The following is a 16,748-nucleotide window of genomic DNA, read 5'->3' as shown; positions in this document are numbered from 1 at the left end:
TTAAGAAACAGATTAACAATTAGCAGGACTGAGTCCCCATTTAATTTAAATTTCTTAGCACCACATATTTAAATAAAATAAGAAGAATTTCCAGTAATTTTTTCTACAAATAAATCGATGGGGTTAAGCCATTTGTTGTGCAAACGGAGTTTTGTTCCCTAGGGAATACACAAGTTAAATTCTACGTGGGTATACAAAAAACAAAAGAATACTAGCATTTCATGTGTAGAAAATTGTTATTTTCATTTAACTCAAAGTTTATTTTTGTGACTTATCTCCACTGATGTACTGTTAAGTTATTTCTATAAATAAATAATGACTTCATTGTGTAAACATTATAAATTTGTTGTGTTATGATACGGATTAACTAGTTTCCATGTTGTTTGCATCAACATTCTAGTATAGGATTCAGAGGATGATGCAAACAACATCGAAACTAGTCAATCAAGTAATAGAACACCAGAATTTTAAAATGTTAACACAGTGAAGTCGTTATTCATTTACTGAAATAACTTAATAGTACATCAGTGATTATATAAGTGTTAAAAGAGTGTATTCAAGAATGAAGAACTTATCTCCCTTTACCCAAACATTATCAAAATTACTATCTAAATTATTATTATTATTATTATTATTATTATTATTATTGTAATTACAAAATGGTTCTGATGTCTATAAATTCTTATTAAAGAAATGGAACAAAAACTTCATTGGTGAAGTTTCTGTAAAATACATAAAACGAATGTAATAAGACTTGATGGACGCATAGACTGACATTGTGGGATCCCAGGATTGGCAGAAGAGTGGGACGCCAGACGACTAGATGGGCCAATTTTTTCAAGAAGAAGGCAGGAGCACAATGGACGAGCAGTACAAGAGACAGACAGCTGTGGAGAAATCTAGAAGCCACCATCCTCAGTGTATATGTGGTGCGAATCTTACAAGTGCATATAGTGTTTGTGTACATAGAAACGAAGTAGTGCAGCCAAGTTCGCTGATATCACTCCTTAGGACCAGCTCACCTAACGAGTGAAGTCTACTGAGCCAAGCCCTGTCAATCAGGAGGCCCTTGCCCTTACGGGATCTAGTAGGCTAAATTTATTTATTTATTTATAATAAGACTTATTTAAAGATTCCACATAATAGGAAAATCAGATTCTATCTTAAGATATATGATCTTCATTTTAATTATATTAGAAGAACATAATAATATGTGACTTTAAAAGAGCCTGTAATATAGTGTCATTTTTAAACTGTGCAACAGAGCTTGCAAGCTCAATTCTCGCTAGGCATCATACATAAATGATCACTGTCCCCAATGTGAATCACTCCTGGCATGATCACACTTGATGACTGATTGTCAGCAATTGACCAAATTGTTTTTCACACTAGAGAGACCTAATACACAGCTCATCTGAATTTGAAACACACATGATTTAGCAAATGCGATTTTACTCTGGAATCTCAACAATTTTTTGAAGTACGGAATCACAAGATACAGAGACATCATTTATGGCTTCTAACCTATCCTAGAGTCAGCATATGCGAGAGGTTACCAGGACTTGCATCAGCAGATATTGAGGCAGTGACATCATCACAACCGGAGTTGCAAATAAGATTAGCACTTTCAATATATGCTCATATCTGTAGTCTGAGTTAAAGCTAGAGCCGATGGCAGTGGCATGTAGTGGCGATAGTGAAATTATAAAATAATTGCTCTGTATGTTTGAAGATATGGGGATGGAAGTGTACATTATGTAAACGAAATATTAAGGAAATAAATTACAATATAAACTAATAAATTTGACTTCATTATTAAAATGTAAATTAATGTGATTTAAAAAGAAAATATTTCGGAATATGTATGATAAGAACTTTCTTGTGTTAAATTTTAACATACCTTGTTAACATGTTTCGACCTATTTTCGGTCATCTTCGGAACTGCAGTTCCGAAGATGACCGAAAATAGGTCGAAACATGTTAACAAGGTACGCTAAAATTTAACACAAGAAAGTTCTTATCATACATATTCCGAAGTGATACAGTGTTAAAAGTTGTGTAATCAAGATGTATAGAAGAAAATATGTCATCTTAACAGTAATAATGACAGCTGATAACAATGTTCAATGATGCTGGTACCGTACTTCAAATACTTGGGATGTACTATAAGCAGTAACATGAGCTGCTGTCAGGAAGTCAAAAAGGAGGATAGCAATGGTCAAGGAAGATTTAACAGAAAAAGGAGCATCTTCTGCAGAACTCTGGAAAAAAACTAAGGAAGAGACTAGTGAAGTGCTTTGTATGGAGTGTGGCATTGTATGGGGCAGAAACATGAACATTATGACGAAGTGAAGAGAAGCGAATAGAAATATTTGAAATGTGGATATGGAGAAGAATGGAACGTGTGAAGTGGACAGACAGAATAAGAAATGAAGCTGTGTTGGAAAGAGTGAGTGAAGAAAGAATGATGCTAAACTGATCAGGAAAAGAAAAGGAATTGGTTGGGTCACTGGCTGAGGAGAAACTGCTTACTGAAGGATTCACTGGAAGGAATGGTGAACGGGAGAAGAGTTCTGGGTAGAAGAAGATATCAGATGATAGACGACATTAAGATATATGGATCAAATGAAAAAACAAAGAGGAGTCGGCCTGGTTGGTGGAGTTGTTAGCACTAGCTACTATGGCATTTAAGTGTGCTTAAATGCGACAGGCTCATGTCAGTAGCATGTAAAAGAACTCCTGCAGGACAAAATTCCGGCACACTGGCGATGCTGATATAACCACAGCAGTTGCGAACGTCGTTAAATAAAACATAACATTGACATTAACAATGAGGAAGACAGAAAATAGGAAAGACTGGAGAAAGCTAGGTTTGCAGTGAAAGATCTACCTTTGGGCAGAACACTAAATTAATGAATGAATGAATGAAGCATCATGCAGAATCTATTGTCTATCCAAGTCAAAAGTTATAATGGCAAAATTAAAGAGCACATGGCTGTAGACGGTATAGACCTACTATCTGATCTCTTGAGAAAGCATAAAATAAAATTGTTATAAAAATTATATCAGAAGTGATACAAAAGTTATTTCAGTTTCAATATGAGTTAAAACAAAGGAGTTTCATATAATTCTTTTTATGAACAAAAGAAATCAGATTATACTTAGCAACAATTGAAGAAACAAAATGCCGCTTACTGCAAAGCTTAATTCGTGTTGTGTTTTATACAATTTGAGAGTGTGACATCAGTTCAACGTCGTTTTCGTCATGAGTATGGTGTTTGCTGAGCTTCGAATTATAAGTCAATATGTTATGGTATATCTACATGTTTAAAGAAAGTGAGCCTGCTGATATGCCACACACTGGTGGCAGTAGGTGTGTTATCAGACTCGAAGCTGTTGAGTGCTCCTACGACAGCCAAGTCTCAAAAAGAGTCTTAGACAAATGTCCACAGAGATTGTTATACCATACACAACCTGTCAATGTTACTTGAAGTTCTACCTCTACCGCATCTAATTTGTTTCCATATTATACAATGTGGATCTTCAGAAATGGATCACGTTTGCCTTTTTATACGACTCCTGCAACAGGAGACTAAAATAAGAAGGTTGTTTCAGCAGGAGGCGAACCTCTCCATATAGCAAAAGAATTTCGTGATTTCTCAGTCATTTAACATGGACTCCAAATTTTTCAGATCTGACATCATCAGATTTTATTGTTTGGAATTTTGTGAAGAATGTCTATGCACAGCAGCACAGAGATATTGATGTTCTCAAAGCAAAGATTGTGTCAGCTTTTGAAATCATCCCTAACATGGTACAACACATATGGGACAAGTGGGTTTATGATGTGAATTGTGCTGTGTACACAATGGTGGGTATGTTGAGATCTAATGTGGTCAAAACTTTCATCCTTCTAGAATGTAGTTACATAAGGTGACCATCAGTCCCAAATTTAAACCCCCTGTCCCGGATTTTTATAAGGGCTTTTTGGGATGCCAATTTGTCCCGAATTTTGCCAAGATGTCATGATTTATTCAGATTTAGATATTTCTAGATTCACATAATGTTTCAAAGCAATACAGAAATACTCGTATATAATCAGTTCGTTACCACTACTGATGTTGGTAGTCTATCTCATTTGCTTAAAAATTGAATTTAATATGAGTGGTAGCCAATAAAAGAAGCTGGCAGTCCAGTATTCAAACGAGTTGCGATTGGGCTGGGAGATAATTTATTAATGTGATTGGCTAGTTGATTAATGTTTCCATGCCATATGGCATAGTAGCAGATGCTACAAGATGGAATTTTCATATGATAACAAATATCCTCCTCCTTACCAATCGTCATTCTAAGAAAACATTTACTGATAGAATCAACAATTACACAAAGAAAACAGAAAAGTAAAAAAAAAAAACAGTAAAATTCCCCATAGTCTGAAGAAACCTGGAGGGAACACAACTGAAAGCAGGACCAACTCAAATGATAAGCTTCAGCCTTTGTTAAATAGGGCCAACTAGATTATGCTATGAAAAGAATAAAAAACTATCTACATTCATCACTCATCCCCACAAAGGCATGAAAAGAATAAAAAAACTATATACACTCATCACTCATCCCCACAACGGCAAAGGACAGCCAAACCTTGGTTTGATGTTCAGTGCAATGAACATAAATGATCAAACTCCTGTACAGAGCATGAATAGACATGTCGGAAGCAAATATAAATAAGCCTATTTATGCAGAGAAAAGGAAATTATAGAAAAGCTGATAAAGACCAAGGTTACTCATTTCATAGAAGAACAAGGAAAAGCCCAAGCTCAAGAGATGGTAAAAGAACCCTTTCTTGCCCTTAGTAAGAAGTTAGCCAGCACTGTCACAGAGATCCCAATGGAATCTTGGGAAAATCACGTCTCCCTTCTCTTCAACAGGCATAACCTAACCACTGTGAGTCATACGACATACAGCTAATAAGCATAGTGGATATAAGAGCAGCTATCCTCCAGGCGAAAGACAAGAAAGTAACTGGTCTATGGAGAAACTTTTCTTTCGGACCTTAATAGGGCCAGTCTTTAATATGAATACTCCCCTCCATGCAGACCTCAACCGGATTGGACAATGAAGAACCAATCATATGTCAGAAGGAGAACCTACGACCTATCATTGGAAGTCCTCTCCCATTGAGACTCATATATATATAAGCTCACACACTATTTCCTTATCCACTGCTCTGAGGATGACCACAACATAGCGGTCAAAACGTCAGCTATTAGCACCAAGACAACGCGGTATAAGCCCGGAAGTTTCTCCACAGACCATGTACACCGGCAGCAGAAGCCTACGCCAACAAGAAAGTAACTGGATCAGGTGGAATTTGTAATTAAAACCTAAGAGACACTACAGATCAATTGACTCTCTTCTGGATTGATTTAATCAACAATGCAATTGATTTTTAATATGTGTAATATTTATGTTATTGTATACATATATTAAAATGTGTCGTTTTTATCGTGATTGTTTATTTTTTTATTACATATTCATATTTCTTAATAACCTTATATAAACATTTCAACATTCATTAACTATCCTACCTTGCGAGATATCCCAATTTTGGGGCTTCATAATATGATCACCTTACCGGTAAATTTACAGATTACTGAAAAATGAACAGTAAGCCTTTTCATACTACAGCATTTTCATTTTATGTCTTTTCCAAATGAATCATCCTGTATATTAACCTCATTCTCAAATATTTTTTTAATACTCTCCAATATTGATTACCCATAATTAACTGAGCTGGTAGATGAATATGTTAATGTATCACATCACATTATTGTACATGTTTATTGTATTCAGGACCCTTGTGGTCACTCAAAATTCTTTGAGCTGATGTCTATAACTTAGAAATTTATTATTTTAAATTAATGTTCTATAGACTAGGCTACCATCATCGTAATTCTAGCAGCAAAAAATAGGTACAGTACTTGAAATTAATGAAGGGGGTTTGATGGAAATTTTCCAATGTAGTATGTAATATAGGCAGCACTGTCATATCAGTGAAGTTTCAATGCAAAGTAAAAACATGTAATATAAAACAGAAAAAATACAAACATATTTAATTGTAGGCCTACTATAGCAATGTTTACGACAGTAATCTTATTTGTAAACTATAATTTCATACAAGTGCTATAAGAGATGTTATATTTCAGACACAACAAATAATATACCCGTAACTTGTACATTGACTTAAGAATAATACATATAAAAACTATACCGCACTACTGGCATGTTAGAACACAGTGTTTGTATGGGCATTTATTGTTTCAAAGAATAATGAAATTAATATTTAAAATTGTAGAGACACATTAACGATTAATGATGAACTTTTTGTATTATGTATCTTTCATGTATTAAATTTTATATTACCTTGTTAACATGTTTCGGCCTGCTATTGGCTATCTTCAGAGTTCAAGAGTTCTGAAGACGGCCAATAGCAGAGCGAAACATGTTAACAAGGTAATATAAAATTTAACACGTGAAAGACACATAATACGTTTTCCGAAGTGATATAGTGTTAAAAGTTGTGTAATCAAGATGTATAGAACTCTTTGCATTTATCATTTTTGTATAATATTAACAACATAATTTATAGATGCTAAAAGATCACTTATTCGATCCTGGGAAGAAGCATGGCATTTTTCTCTTCGTGTATTTCTAAAATATGGTAACTAAAGTCTATGATCTAGTGAATATAAAGTTCTTTGTTGGGTCATATAATGTTAATCATATATTGCTCAGCTACGAAATCACTGGAACTTTATTTCCTTGCACTCTTCTTGTCTTCATTGCTTATAAAGATTATTAGTTTACTTTATTGTATAGTTGCAGAAATATGGGTTTAAAATAAAAGGGTTTAAAGAATAAGTAGAGAAAACACAACTTGTCATTTATTACATTACATACAATTAGATAATATCTGTAACAAATTCATATGACATTATCCCTGTGAGGAAACAATTCGTAATACAGTATTTCATGTTTACTGAACTCTACCTACAGAAATATACACCACCTCATTCTAGTGCCGAGGTCATGGAAAGCATGGAGCTCTACCTCCGTGCCCCCCCAAGTGCCTTCATGGCATGTGACAGGGTTACCTTTACCTACAGAAATATTTCTAAAGAATACTGCTTTGACTGAGTCACCTATTACGCACTGATACCTCATATTCTTCAGAATTTTAGTCAGTAGGCCTACTATCCATAATGTTATATGTTCATTAATGGCTCGTCATATATCAAAACTTTTTGGTTCCAGCTTGCTACAGGTAGGAATTACAAAATGCTGTCAGGAAGGAAGATATTAGTACATACCGTACTATTAACAATTTAAGTACGAAAAAACAAAGTACATTTCGGAAGTGAGCAAGATATAAATTCCTAGAAGTACCAGAAGTAAAGAAAAAAGCATAATGAAATTAAAATAACTATCATTTACGATAATAATAATAATAATAATAATAATAATAATAATAATAATAATAATAATAAGTTGTTTTACAGTTTTCAATTCCTTTAATAATTAAGTTATCTTAGTCTTCCAAAATGTATCTTCTATGAAATGCAATGCAAAATAATGAAATAATAAACTGACTACAGGCCATTTGTTATCTCATGAAACTTATCTGCGTGTAAGGGGAAGAAGAAAATGGACTGAGAAGCTTCCCTCTCTCGCTACACTTCTACTAACTCACATACCCCCACCACAAGGTTCTTTTTTTTTTACTTGGTTATTTAACGACGCTGTAACAACTACGAGGTTATTAGTGTTGATCGAATTGGTAATAGCGAGATGATATTTGGCGAGATGAAGCCGAGGATTCGCCTTAGATTACCTGACATTTGCCTTATGGTTGGGGAAAACCTCGAAAAAAAAACCAATCGGCCGAAGCACCTTACCCAACTGAGCTACGCCTGTGGCTACAAGGTTCTTACTGTAAGCTACAGTGCACTCACGAATATCATTTCATGAGATAACGAATGACCTATACCAAATTCATCTTTATCACAATTTCTAAATAAATATTCACCATAACATGAATCTTCTTAATACCAGCACATCACATTACAACCACTTGTACTACACAGCAAGGTACCTGAAATTACACATTAGTTTGCAGAGAAAGAGCAACAGAATTCTCTGAATATTGGTGGTGACCGTGTGCACTTAGAAAATACAAACACTGACTAACATAGATAGCATATTATTATTATTATTATATAGTTTTTCAAGGATGTTAATGATAATGATAGCTATTGCAATGCTAGGTATATTGTAAAAAGATCAAATTGCGGTATGCAGCTTTTATAGTTAATGCATAGTGAACAGAAGTGAAAATGTGACATTTTTCAGACGAATTTATTGTAAAAGGTGATTGATTCATTTCTTAATGAGGGTAAACAATTTGAAATTCCCACACAAAGAAGGGTCCCAAAATCTGGAGCAGTTCCTTATGTATTTCCAGGTTTACCAAAGTATCCACCTTCCTTTGGTAATGCAATTGTAAAGACTTACCATAAATTGTAGCAATAATCCTAAACATGGAATATAGCGAAAGAAAGTTACTGGTAGGTAAATCAATGGTTCTCAAATAATTTTTCATCACAGAACCCTGATTAACAAAAATAGAATGGTAGAACCAATTACAAATTTTTGTTCTCGTAAGTTCTGCTGGCAACAGATTTATGGTGTTCTACTCACTTTAAGTAAAATAATTACTGGTAACTGTTACGTAATTTGCTAGTACCGTACTTATAAATTTATGTAGGCTAAATAATAAGTAATAAATGTTCGAAAATTGAAATATGCTTGGAAATAATGATGACAATTTACTTTAAAATAGCGATACTGTAAGACTACTTGTCTCTTGTTTATGGAAGTAACTGAACAAATAGTGAACGATATTAATAAATAATAATGAAGTATTGAACATTGTGAACAGTCAGTGAAAGTAAATAGAAACAGTTTTGTTTTTAATTGTGGCAAATATTATACACTGCCAAAAAGTAAGTCGAGAAAGTGTGATTGGAAGGTTTCAGGACAAACATAATCTAACATAACTTAACTTCACTTCAGTGAGGAGTAGTCTAAAGTGTAGCTGGATGGAAATCATACATCACACAGGAAGACGAGAGCGGACTGAGGAGGAAGGCATGTGAACAGATAACGTAAGACAACACGTGCAATATTTGTACTGCAGTAAGCGGAAACATTAGGTCTCCATCTGTTCAACTTAGCTTTAATTTCCATACGCATTGTTACTCATGTTTCCTGCACGAGTAATAACCTGGATACTGCGATGCTTATCTGAGCGATGTTTATAATAATCAACAGCGATAGTCAAGAAGGTCACATTCTTTCCGCTCGTCTTCTCCTGAGTAATGGACAGAGAGAAATAGTGGATACGAATGGTATCGCTAAAGTAAATAATTATGGGAATGACTTTACTGCAGGCAATCAATTCTGTGCCATCATTATAAACCAATTAATTATGATTGTGTACCATTAACACAGATCACAATAATAATAATAATAATAATAATAATAATAATAATAATAATAATAATAATAATCTTCTTCTTCTTTCCCTTAGTTTAACCTCTCCCTTTTAGGTAATAATAATAATAATAATAATAATAATAATACAATTGTAGGTATAGTTTGAGCCATGTGGAATGTTAAATAAAAGGTTTATCGGGATTACTGAAGAATAAGACACAGCTATACCCACTGATGAAACAAAAATGGCAACGATGACTAACATAATTATTAGGCATATATGCAAGGCATACCAAAAGCCTCAAGAAACCTAACGTAGCCTGTCACTGATTCTCGGCCTTCCGAAAACTCAAAAAAAAAAAAAAAAAAAGTTCCATACTGTATTCTCCAGTAGGCCGGGTAGGTACTGTATAGTAATAATAATATATTTTGTTTTATGCACAGTGCCACAGAATTAAATTTTCTATTATATACCCGAACGATAAAAATACCTAATCATTTTTGCACGATCGTGTTTTTTTGTCGTATTTACAGCTACTGTTGTTAGGCATTGAAAAGTAGAATTCCCAAACAGAAACTTGTTGCTAGGGAAACCTTTCGTCCTAACATAAAACTATACTGAAATAGAATCATTACAGTGCACTTATTGTTACTTAGGCCTACAGTATAGTTTTGCGAAAGCTTTGGAATAATATTGCACTACATTTTGAATGCAAAATATAAGCCTATTGTATTTGCCATTTTAAAAATATGATCGTGAAAGAATGTTGTACAATACACATTTGTGAAGTACATTAGAAAATCTCGGAAACTGAAAAACTCGCTCTGCTTGGTTTTCAAACTTTTCCTCGATTTTTAAAATGCACTTCCCAACCTTGTATCGTAATGCAGCGACTATTGGATCGTACTTTCCGATTTTAGCATTGGTTTACTATAGGGGCTAACTACCTTCATTAGCGTCTTCAAAGTTCTTTTCGTCACCATCCTTTCTTTCTAACGCCTCCATTTTTTGGCCATTTAACCATTAGGATTACCTCACACAATTAAAATCGAATTATAAATTAAACTATATAGGCCTACTGATCTGACTGACCAAAATATGATTTACAGACATCGACCATCCACTCACAACACTGGCATGTTATGAACTACAAGTGATTCATTGTTGGTCCGACTAACATACATGTCGCCAACCTAATTCTTGAAAACTCACTATAAAACAGTGCAGAAGTCACTAAATTGAATTATCATTGTAAAAATAGAGAACTCTGCCGCCGTAAAGGGTTAAAAAACCGTTGAATCGCTATAACAACAAAACAAATTTGATATATTTTAACCGCTAAACTAATATAGAATTACACCAGATTTGGAGAGAAAATCGCTAAATTGGCAACACTGATCATACATACCTCCTTCAAAGCTAAATCAGCTGACCATTTTTGGGATGGCACGCTCGTTTAAACAGTTATGCAGAAACCCCAAATGCAGCAACAACTTAAATGTACCGAGAAGTATGATGCAATTTAACAGAGCAAATTTAATATCTAAGGAGGTATAATACATTTTCCATGGATGCCAAGACGAACTTGGCCACCGGTGTAGCACAGTCGGTTAAGACGCTTGCCTGCCGGGCTGAAGTTCCACTTGGGCGCGGGTTCGATCCTCGCTTGGGCTGATTACCTGGTTGGGTTTTTTCCGAGGTTTTCCCCAGCCGTAAGGTAAATGCCAGGTAGTCTATGGCGAATCCTCGGCCTCATCTCGCCAAATACCGGTACCATCTCGCTATCACCAATCTCATCGACGCTAAATAATCTTGTAGTTGATACAGCGTCATTAAATAACCAACTAAAAAAATACGAACTTAATGCACGTTGTGTGCGTTTCCTCTTATTAAATTTAGACACGCCAAATTGCAGAAAATATTTCACATACTAACCCAGAACCAGCTCAGCAGAACACAGTCTGAGAACAACTGAGTTAAATTACGCTAAATGAAACTCGAATTTTTGGACCTCTCCCCATTATCAATTTCACTCACATCTATGCACTAAGGTGGTGGATATGGAAGGAAGCTGGATAGATTGAGTAAAGAGGTAGCAGCTTTTAAAAACTCAGCAACCTATGACCATCTCATATTTTGGCTCTGCTATAATTGTTCTGTTATACACCATCATTGTCCTCTGATTGGGGTTCTGGCTGATATGTACATCTATTATCAGGCAGTACATCTCACTTGATGAAATGTGTCAGAGGAAGAACAATTGTTTGTATGCATCTGAAGTGTGACTAGTATACCATGTAGCTAGTGGGTGATGTATGTAATGAAGAGGGAAAGGAACCCTACCCCATTATCTCCTGGTCTAGTTGCCTCATAAATGGTACCTTCTTGGTATCACTTGTGAGGTTCAGATCTGTTTTCGGATAGTTGACTAAACAACATCATCATCATTCATGCAATACATTATCTGCAGTAACTTGTGATCCCAAAAGCATATTATCTTTTCTTTTACTTGCAATGGACTGTTAGTAATGTTACAAAGTATGCCAATTATTAGCGCACAAGCACAGATTTTAAGCATATTTAGCGGATGTGCCAAAGTATAAGTAGTCAAAAGCAAATGTGTACAAATTACATCATTTTACATATTCAAATACCGTAGTTGTTGGTGGTGAAAAGATAGCACTTAATAAAAAATTGGCAATGTGTTTTTTCATATGAACTTATATTCTGGTTCTTTTCCCTACCACATCAACTGATAGCACCTCATAGAAAGGAAAGAAAAAGAAAAGATATTATTTTATACTGGCTGTATGTCTTTGTAAAATAAATGGTGAAATCAGTTCACAAGAATTTATGCAAGAAATACTGTTGGAGACAGCACAAAAGATTTTTATAATAGGTGACATGAATAGCAAATCAAGAACAACACAATAATTCTCGAATTTTTAAATTATGCAAATAAAGAATCAAATGTACAGCAGTATGTGCTGAGAGCCATAAAATAAGTTTCAAACTATTATCACATTATTCACAGCCTATATACAATGTATGGTCCTTATACACAAAAATAAGAAGAAAAAAATATATTATTAATTAAATGTCTGTCAACTGTGCATTTTAGATTTATACTGCATAAACTGCCACTGCTAGATGCAAGCCTTATGCTTGCTAGCTACATGTGTCTGCAGATGGCTGCGGTGTTTAGCAGAATGAGGACAGAAGGGACATTGGAACTGAGGTTCCTTGCCACATTCCAATCTCATGTGACGGGACAATGAATTCTTGTATCTGTAGTTCTTTCCGCATCTTGGACATTGGAATGGTATAGTGGATTTCATTGTCATTAATCTTGTTGCTGTCACTTGTGCATCTGCAAATGGTGGAGGAAGTGCATCTTGAAGTTTGTTCCATAACTCGGTATCTAAACCTGAAACAGTAACATGTAGTTGGCATGTGTTTTGAAGTTTCTTCTGGTTATTGTTTTTTTATAATACAATTCATAATATAATTTTTGGTTTAAAGCTTTATAAAACTTTCCTCTACACGAAGTAGATAGACATCAAGAAAATGAGCAAAGCAGGAGTAATTAATTATAAATGTGTCTACTTCTCATGGACTTGTACCAATATCAAGCTGTTTTGACTTCATATTTCTGTCTTTTTTGCGTCCTTTGTAAAATTCCTTTTCAGAACAAAAAAGTTACCATTCATTCAGACAAAATTTCTGCACAAATTTATAGGACAAAACTAAAATTCTTTCAAATATTTACTGTCATAATACACTGCTTTCTTAAATTTACTGAGCATATTGGGAACTAAATCAATGGTTTTCACAAAAAATGCTATTAAATGTTTCATATAAAAAAAAGCAAAAATGAGCAAAATTGTATTAAACATTTTTATTTGAAATATCTCAAAGAATAACCCCCTGAAAATAATTACATTACTTACTGTTCAGAGTGTCTCAGGAGGAATGTAAAATACTTCAGGACAATGTAGTTTGGCTAACCTACATCGATTTAATTTGATATGCATATAGTATATCCGAAATGTTAACAGTTGGGAAGTTATTGATGGATTAACTTTTAAATGATGAGATGCATTATAAACGTATTTCCATGTTCTAGAACACTGAGATATGATACATTATTGAAAATGCTTCATCTTGTGTTGTTCCAATAAATTTATTTCATAATTATTAAGTACAAACTCAATAAGGAAATAAAATAATTATACAAGACAAATTACTAATGGATTTAATGAATTGTAAATTCATATCAGGTACTGATTCTGGTTCTCTTTCCGATCTCAATGAAATACTTCATAGTTTGCCAGTTTCAGATGATATTCGGTAAACAGAAAACACACAGCTAGATGGAACCCTTCGATTGGAAAAACATCGTCTGTATTCGTAAACAGCAGTCACTGCATTGCCATCACAAAATCCATAAACAAGGAGCTAATGTAACCCGTTCAATTCTAAACCCTCTCTTTTATCCTGGACTTTCTTAATGGCATACTCTAGAGCAAAGTTAAAAAGTAAAGGTGATAGTGCATCTCCTACAGTGAATTGGAAAAGCATCTTGACAGAAAAACATCTGGCCTATACTGACTTGCTCTACGTTTCACTGAAGCAAATTTTAATTAATCGAACTAGTTTCTTGGGAATACCAAATTCAATAAGAATATCATATAAACCTTAGCTCTTAACCGAGTCATATGCCTTTTTGAAATCTATGAATAAATTATGTATTGTACCCTTATACACCCATTTTTTCTCCAATATCTGTCGAATATAAAAAATCTGATCAATAGTCGATCTATTACGCCTAAAATCACACTGATGATCTCCAATAATTTCATCTACATATGGAGTTAATCTTCTCAAAAGAATATTGGACAAAATTTTGTACGACATCAACAAAAGTAATATTCCTCAGAAGTTACTACAGTTAGTCTTGTCCCCTTTTTAAAGATAAGTACAATTATGGACTCCTTCTATTGTTCTGGCACAATTTCCTTTTCCCAAATAGTAAGTACAAGCTTATAAATTTCGCTAGATAATGCGCTTCCACCCTCTTGTATTAATTCTGCTGGAATTTGATCGATACCTGGAGACTTGTAATTTCTCAGCTTTTCTATCGCAATTTCGTCTTCAGAAAGTATGGGTTCGAGTATAAATAAGACACAATATATTTAAATCTCTACAAACTATATTCAGCGTCGGTTTCTGGACAAGAAACAACTTCCTCGAATAATCACTACTTGCATATACAGTAAAATATAAATTCTTACAAAAAAAAAAAAAAAGAGACAGATCCTATGTACGTTATCACGCATTTTGTTAATTTGAAAAATATTTGTAATGTGTTCAATTTATTCAAATTTCTAAATTACATATCCTGCCAAAAATTAAACTTTTTCTTATATAATTCACATGCCTTTGAGATATTGTACATAGTACACCTGTCTTTAGATGTAAATATATTCCATATTATGGAAGTATGTCACAGTCTTGTAAGGCAGATTGAGAGTAATCTTAAACGTTTGATCTTAACTGATCGATTAAAACTAAGCAAACTGACATATACTTTACACCTAATACAGGAGTTATTTAAAATTATATGGGAATCATACTCAACTAAGCACATAAGCCCCAAACTGCTTTTCGCAATCAGAAATTAAGAATGAGCCACAAAATGAAACATTAGAAGTAACATATTTAGACTCTCTAAATTTCAAATCTTATGATAATATGACACATAGTCGCAGGTTCGATTCCCGCTCGAGGTTGTGAAATTTTTCTTTCATACCATGGCATGATTGTGACTATAATAGTATTTAAATTCATTAATATGTCACATCAACGGACGTATATACGTCACCAAACATCGTAAGATGAAGATTATATCTTATTTCTCAATTATATTTGAAGTTAAATGATACATTTTGCTCTTCATATAATTAAAAATACAAATTTGAAAAATTACGCATCTAAATACAATATGAAAAACTGAGATATTGAAATAAACAGCAAAAATTTCAGAATTTAAATACATTAATGAGGGCACACTATCTTTATAACTGCAAAAATTAGTTGAAATTAATTAGTTGATTACAGTTAATTAATTAAAACTGAATTTACTTACCAATTAATGTTTTTCACGCATTGATATTAACCAATAAAACGAACAAGTAAGTAAATATATTTGTGAACCTATGATAAGAAAGACTGTCTTTTAGTGTGATCCATATTTTGCTACTGGCATGTGTATATATATATATATATATATATATATATATATAAAATTAAAGTGTATGTAAAAATTTAATATTCAAGAATAGCGAAAACACTATTATAAACTGATACATAAGTAAAATTATACAATTCACAGCCAAAGAAGAAGTATAAGAACAATATGTACAAGTCTTTATTAACTTCATACAAGTAGGCCTAGTACATAAAGGTTATAATATGCATTATAAATTATGAATGGAAATAACAAATTAGAAATTTTATAATATGTAAGGTCTACAATCAAAAAATTGCATTTAAAGGTAACTTATAGTCATACTGTTCATCATAAATAATATTTTATCACAGTTAATGAATTCCTTGCTATATTAATATGTTACCTAAATCATCTATTATCTCTGACGACATTTTGTATAAGGAAAAAAAAAAAAACATTCCACGAGAAACTAGAAGTATGTGAAAATATGTTATAAGTTTATTTGAAGGAGGAGCTGAAGATTTACTGTCACAAACAGCATATTCTGAAGATACACAAAAGCAACTGTGCTATAACATTATTTTATGCCATCCTAGCATTATAAACAGGTTGTTACTACATCCAATATCGTGTGTAATCGGATTATGGCACATGTGTCAATAATAGCAATGACGTATTCACTATGACGTAATACCAGAACACTTGGGTGGGGATGTATACAACTCGTCTGGCTACCTTGCTTACCACTTCTACGCACCACGTAATAAGAAATGAAATGCAGGGCAGAAGGTAACATATCATTTATTTCCAGTCTTTAACAATTTTGTATCACTAAGATCACACAAAACATTTCTGTGGTTCAGAGAAACTATATTAATATCTGTTTGTAATATCTGCAAGGTCATCCATATCTCTTTATTAAATGCCAATGCCAGGCATAACTAATCGATACAAACATAT

At 33.5% G+C, this 16,748-nt stretch overlaps 1 protein-coding gene across 8 annotated transcripts in view; it reads right to left on the bottom strand.

Annotated features, from left to right (window-relative positions):
- The window catches only part of LOC138713728 (longitudinals lacking protein, isoforms H/M/V-like), a 614,547-nt gene that overhangs the window by 106,461 nt on the left and 491,338 nt on the right, over window positions 1–16,748 (bottom strand). Inside the window, exon 5 of one of the 8 annotated variants that reach the window (XM_069846087.1) lies at window positions 12,688–12,983. The exons of the other annotated variants lie outside the window; for them this stretch is intronic. Coding sequence (XP_069702188.1) covers window positions 12,703–12,983 — 281 coding nt within the window. The 3' untranslated portion in view covers window positions 12,688–12,702. Of the gene's footprint in view, window positions 1–12,687; window positions 12,984–16,748 lie in introns of those variants that run through there. 8 annotated transcript variants of the gene reach the window in all.

The sequence above is a fragment of the Periplaneta americana genome, chromosome 14 (assembly GCF_040183065.1).
Source record: "Periplaneta americana isolate PAMFEO1 chromosome 14, P.americana_PAMFEO1_priV1, whole genome shotgun sequence".
In the NCBI taxonomy this organism is placed as follows: Eukaryota; Metazoa; Arthropoda; class Insecta; order Blattodea; family Blattidae; genus Periplaneta; species Periplaneta americana.
Note: the sequence above shows the minus strand (reverse complement) of the source record. Positions and strands in the feature narration are given on the sequence as shown.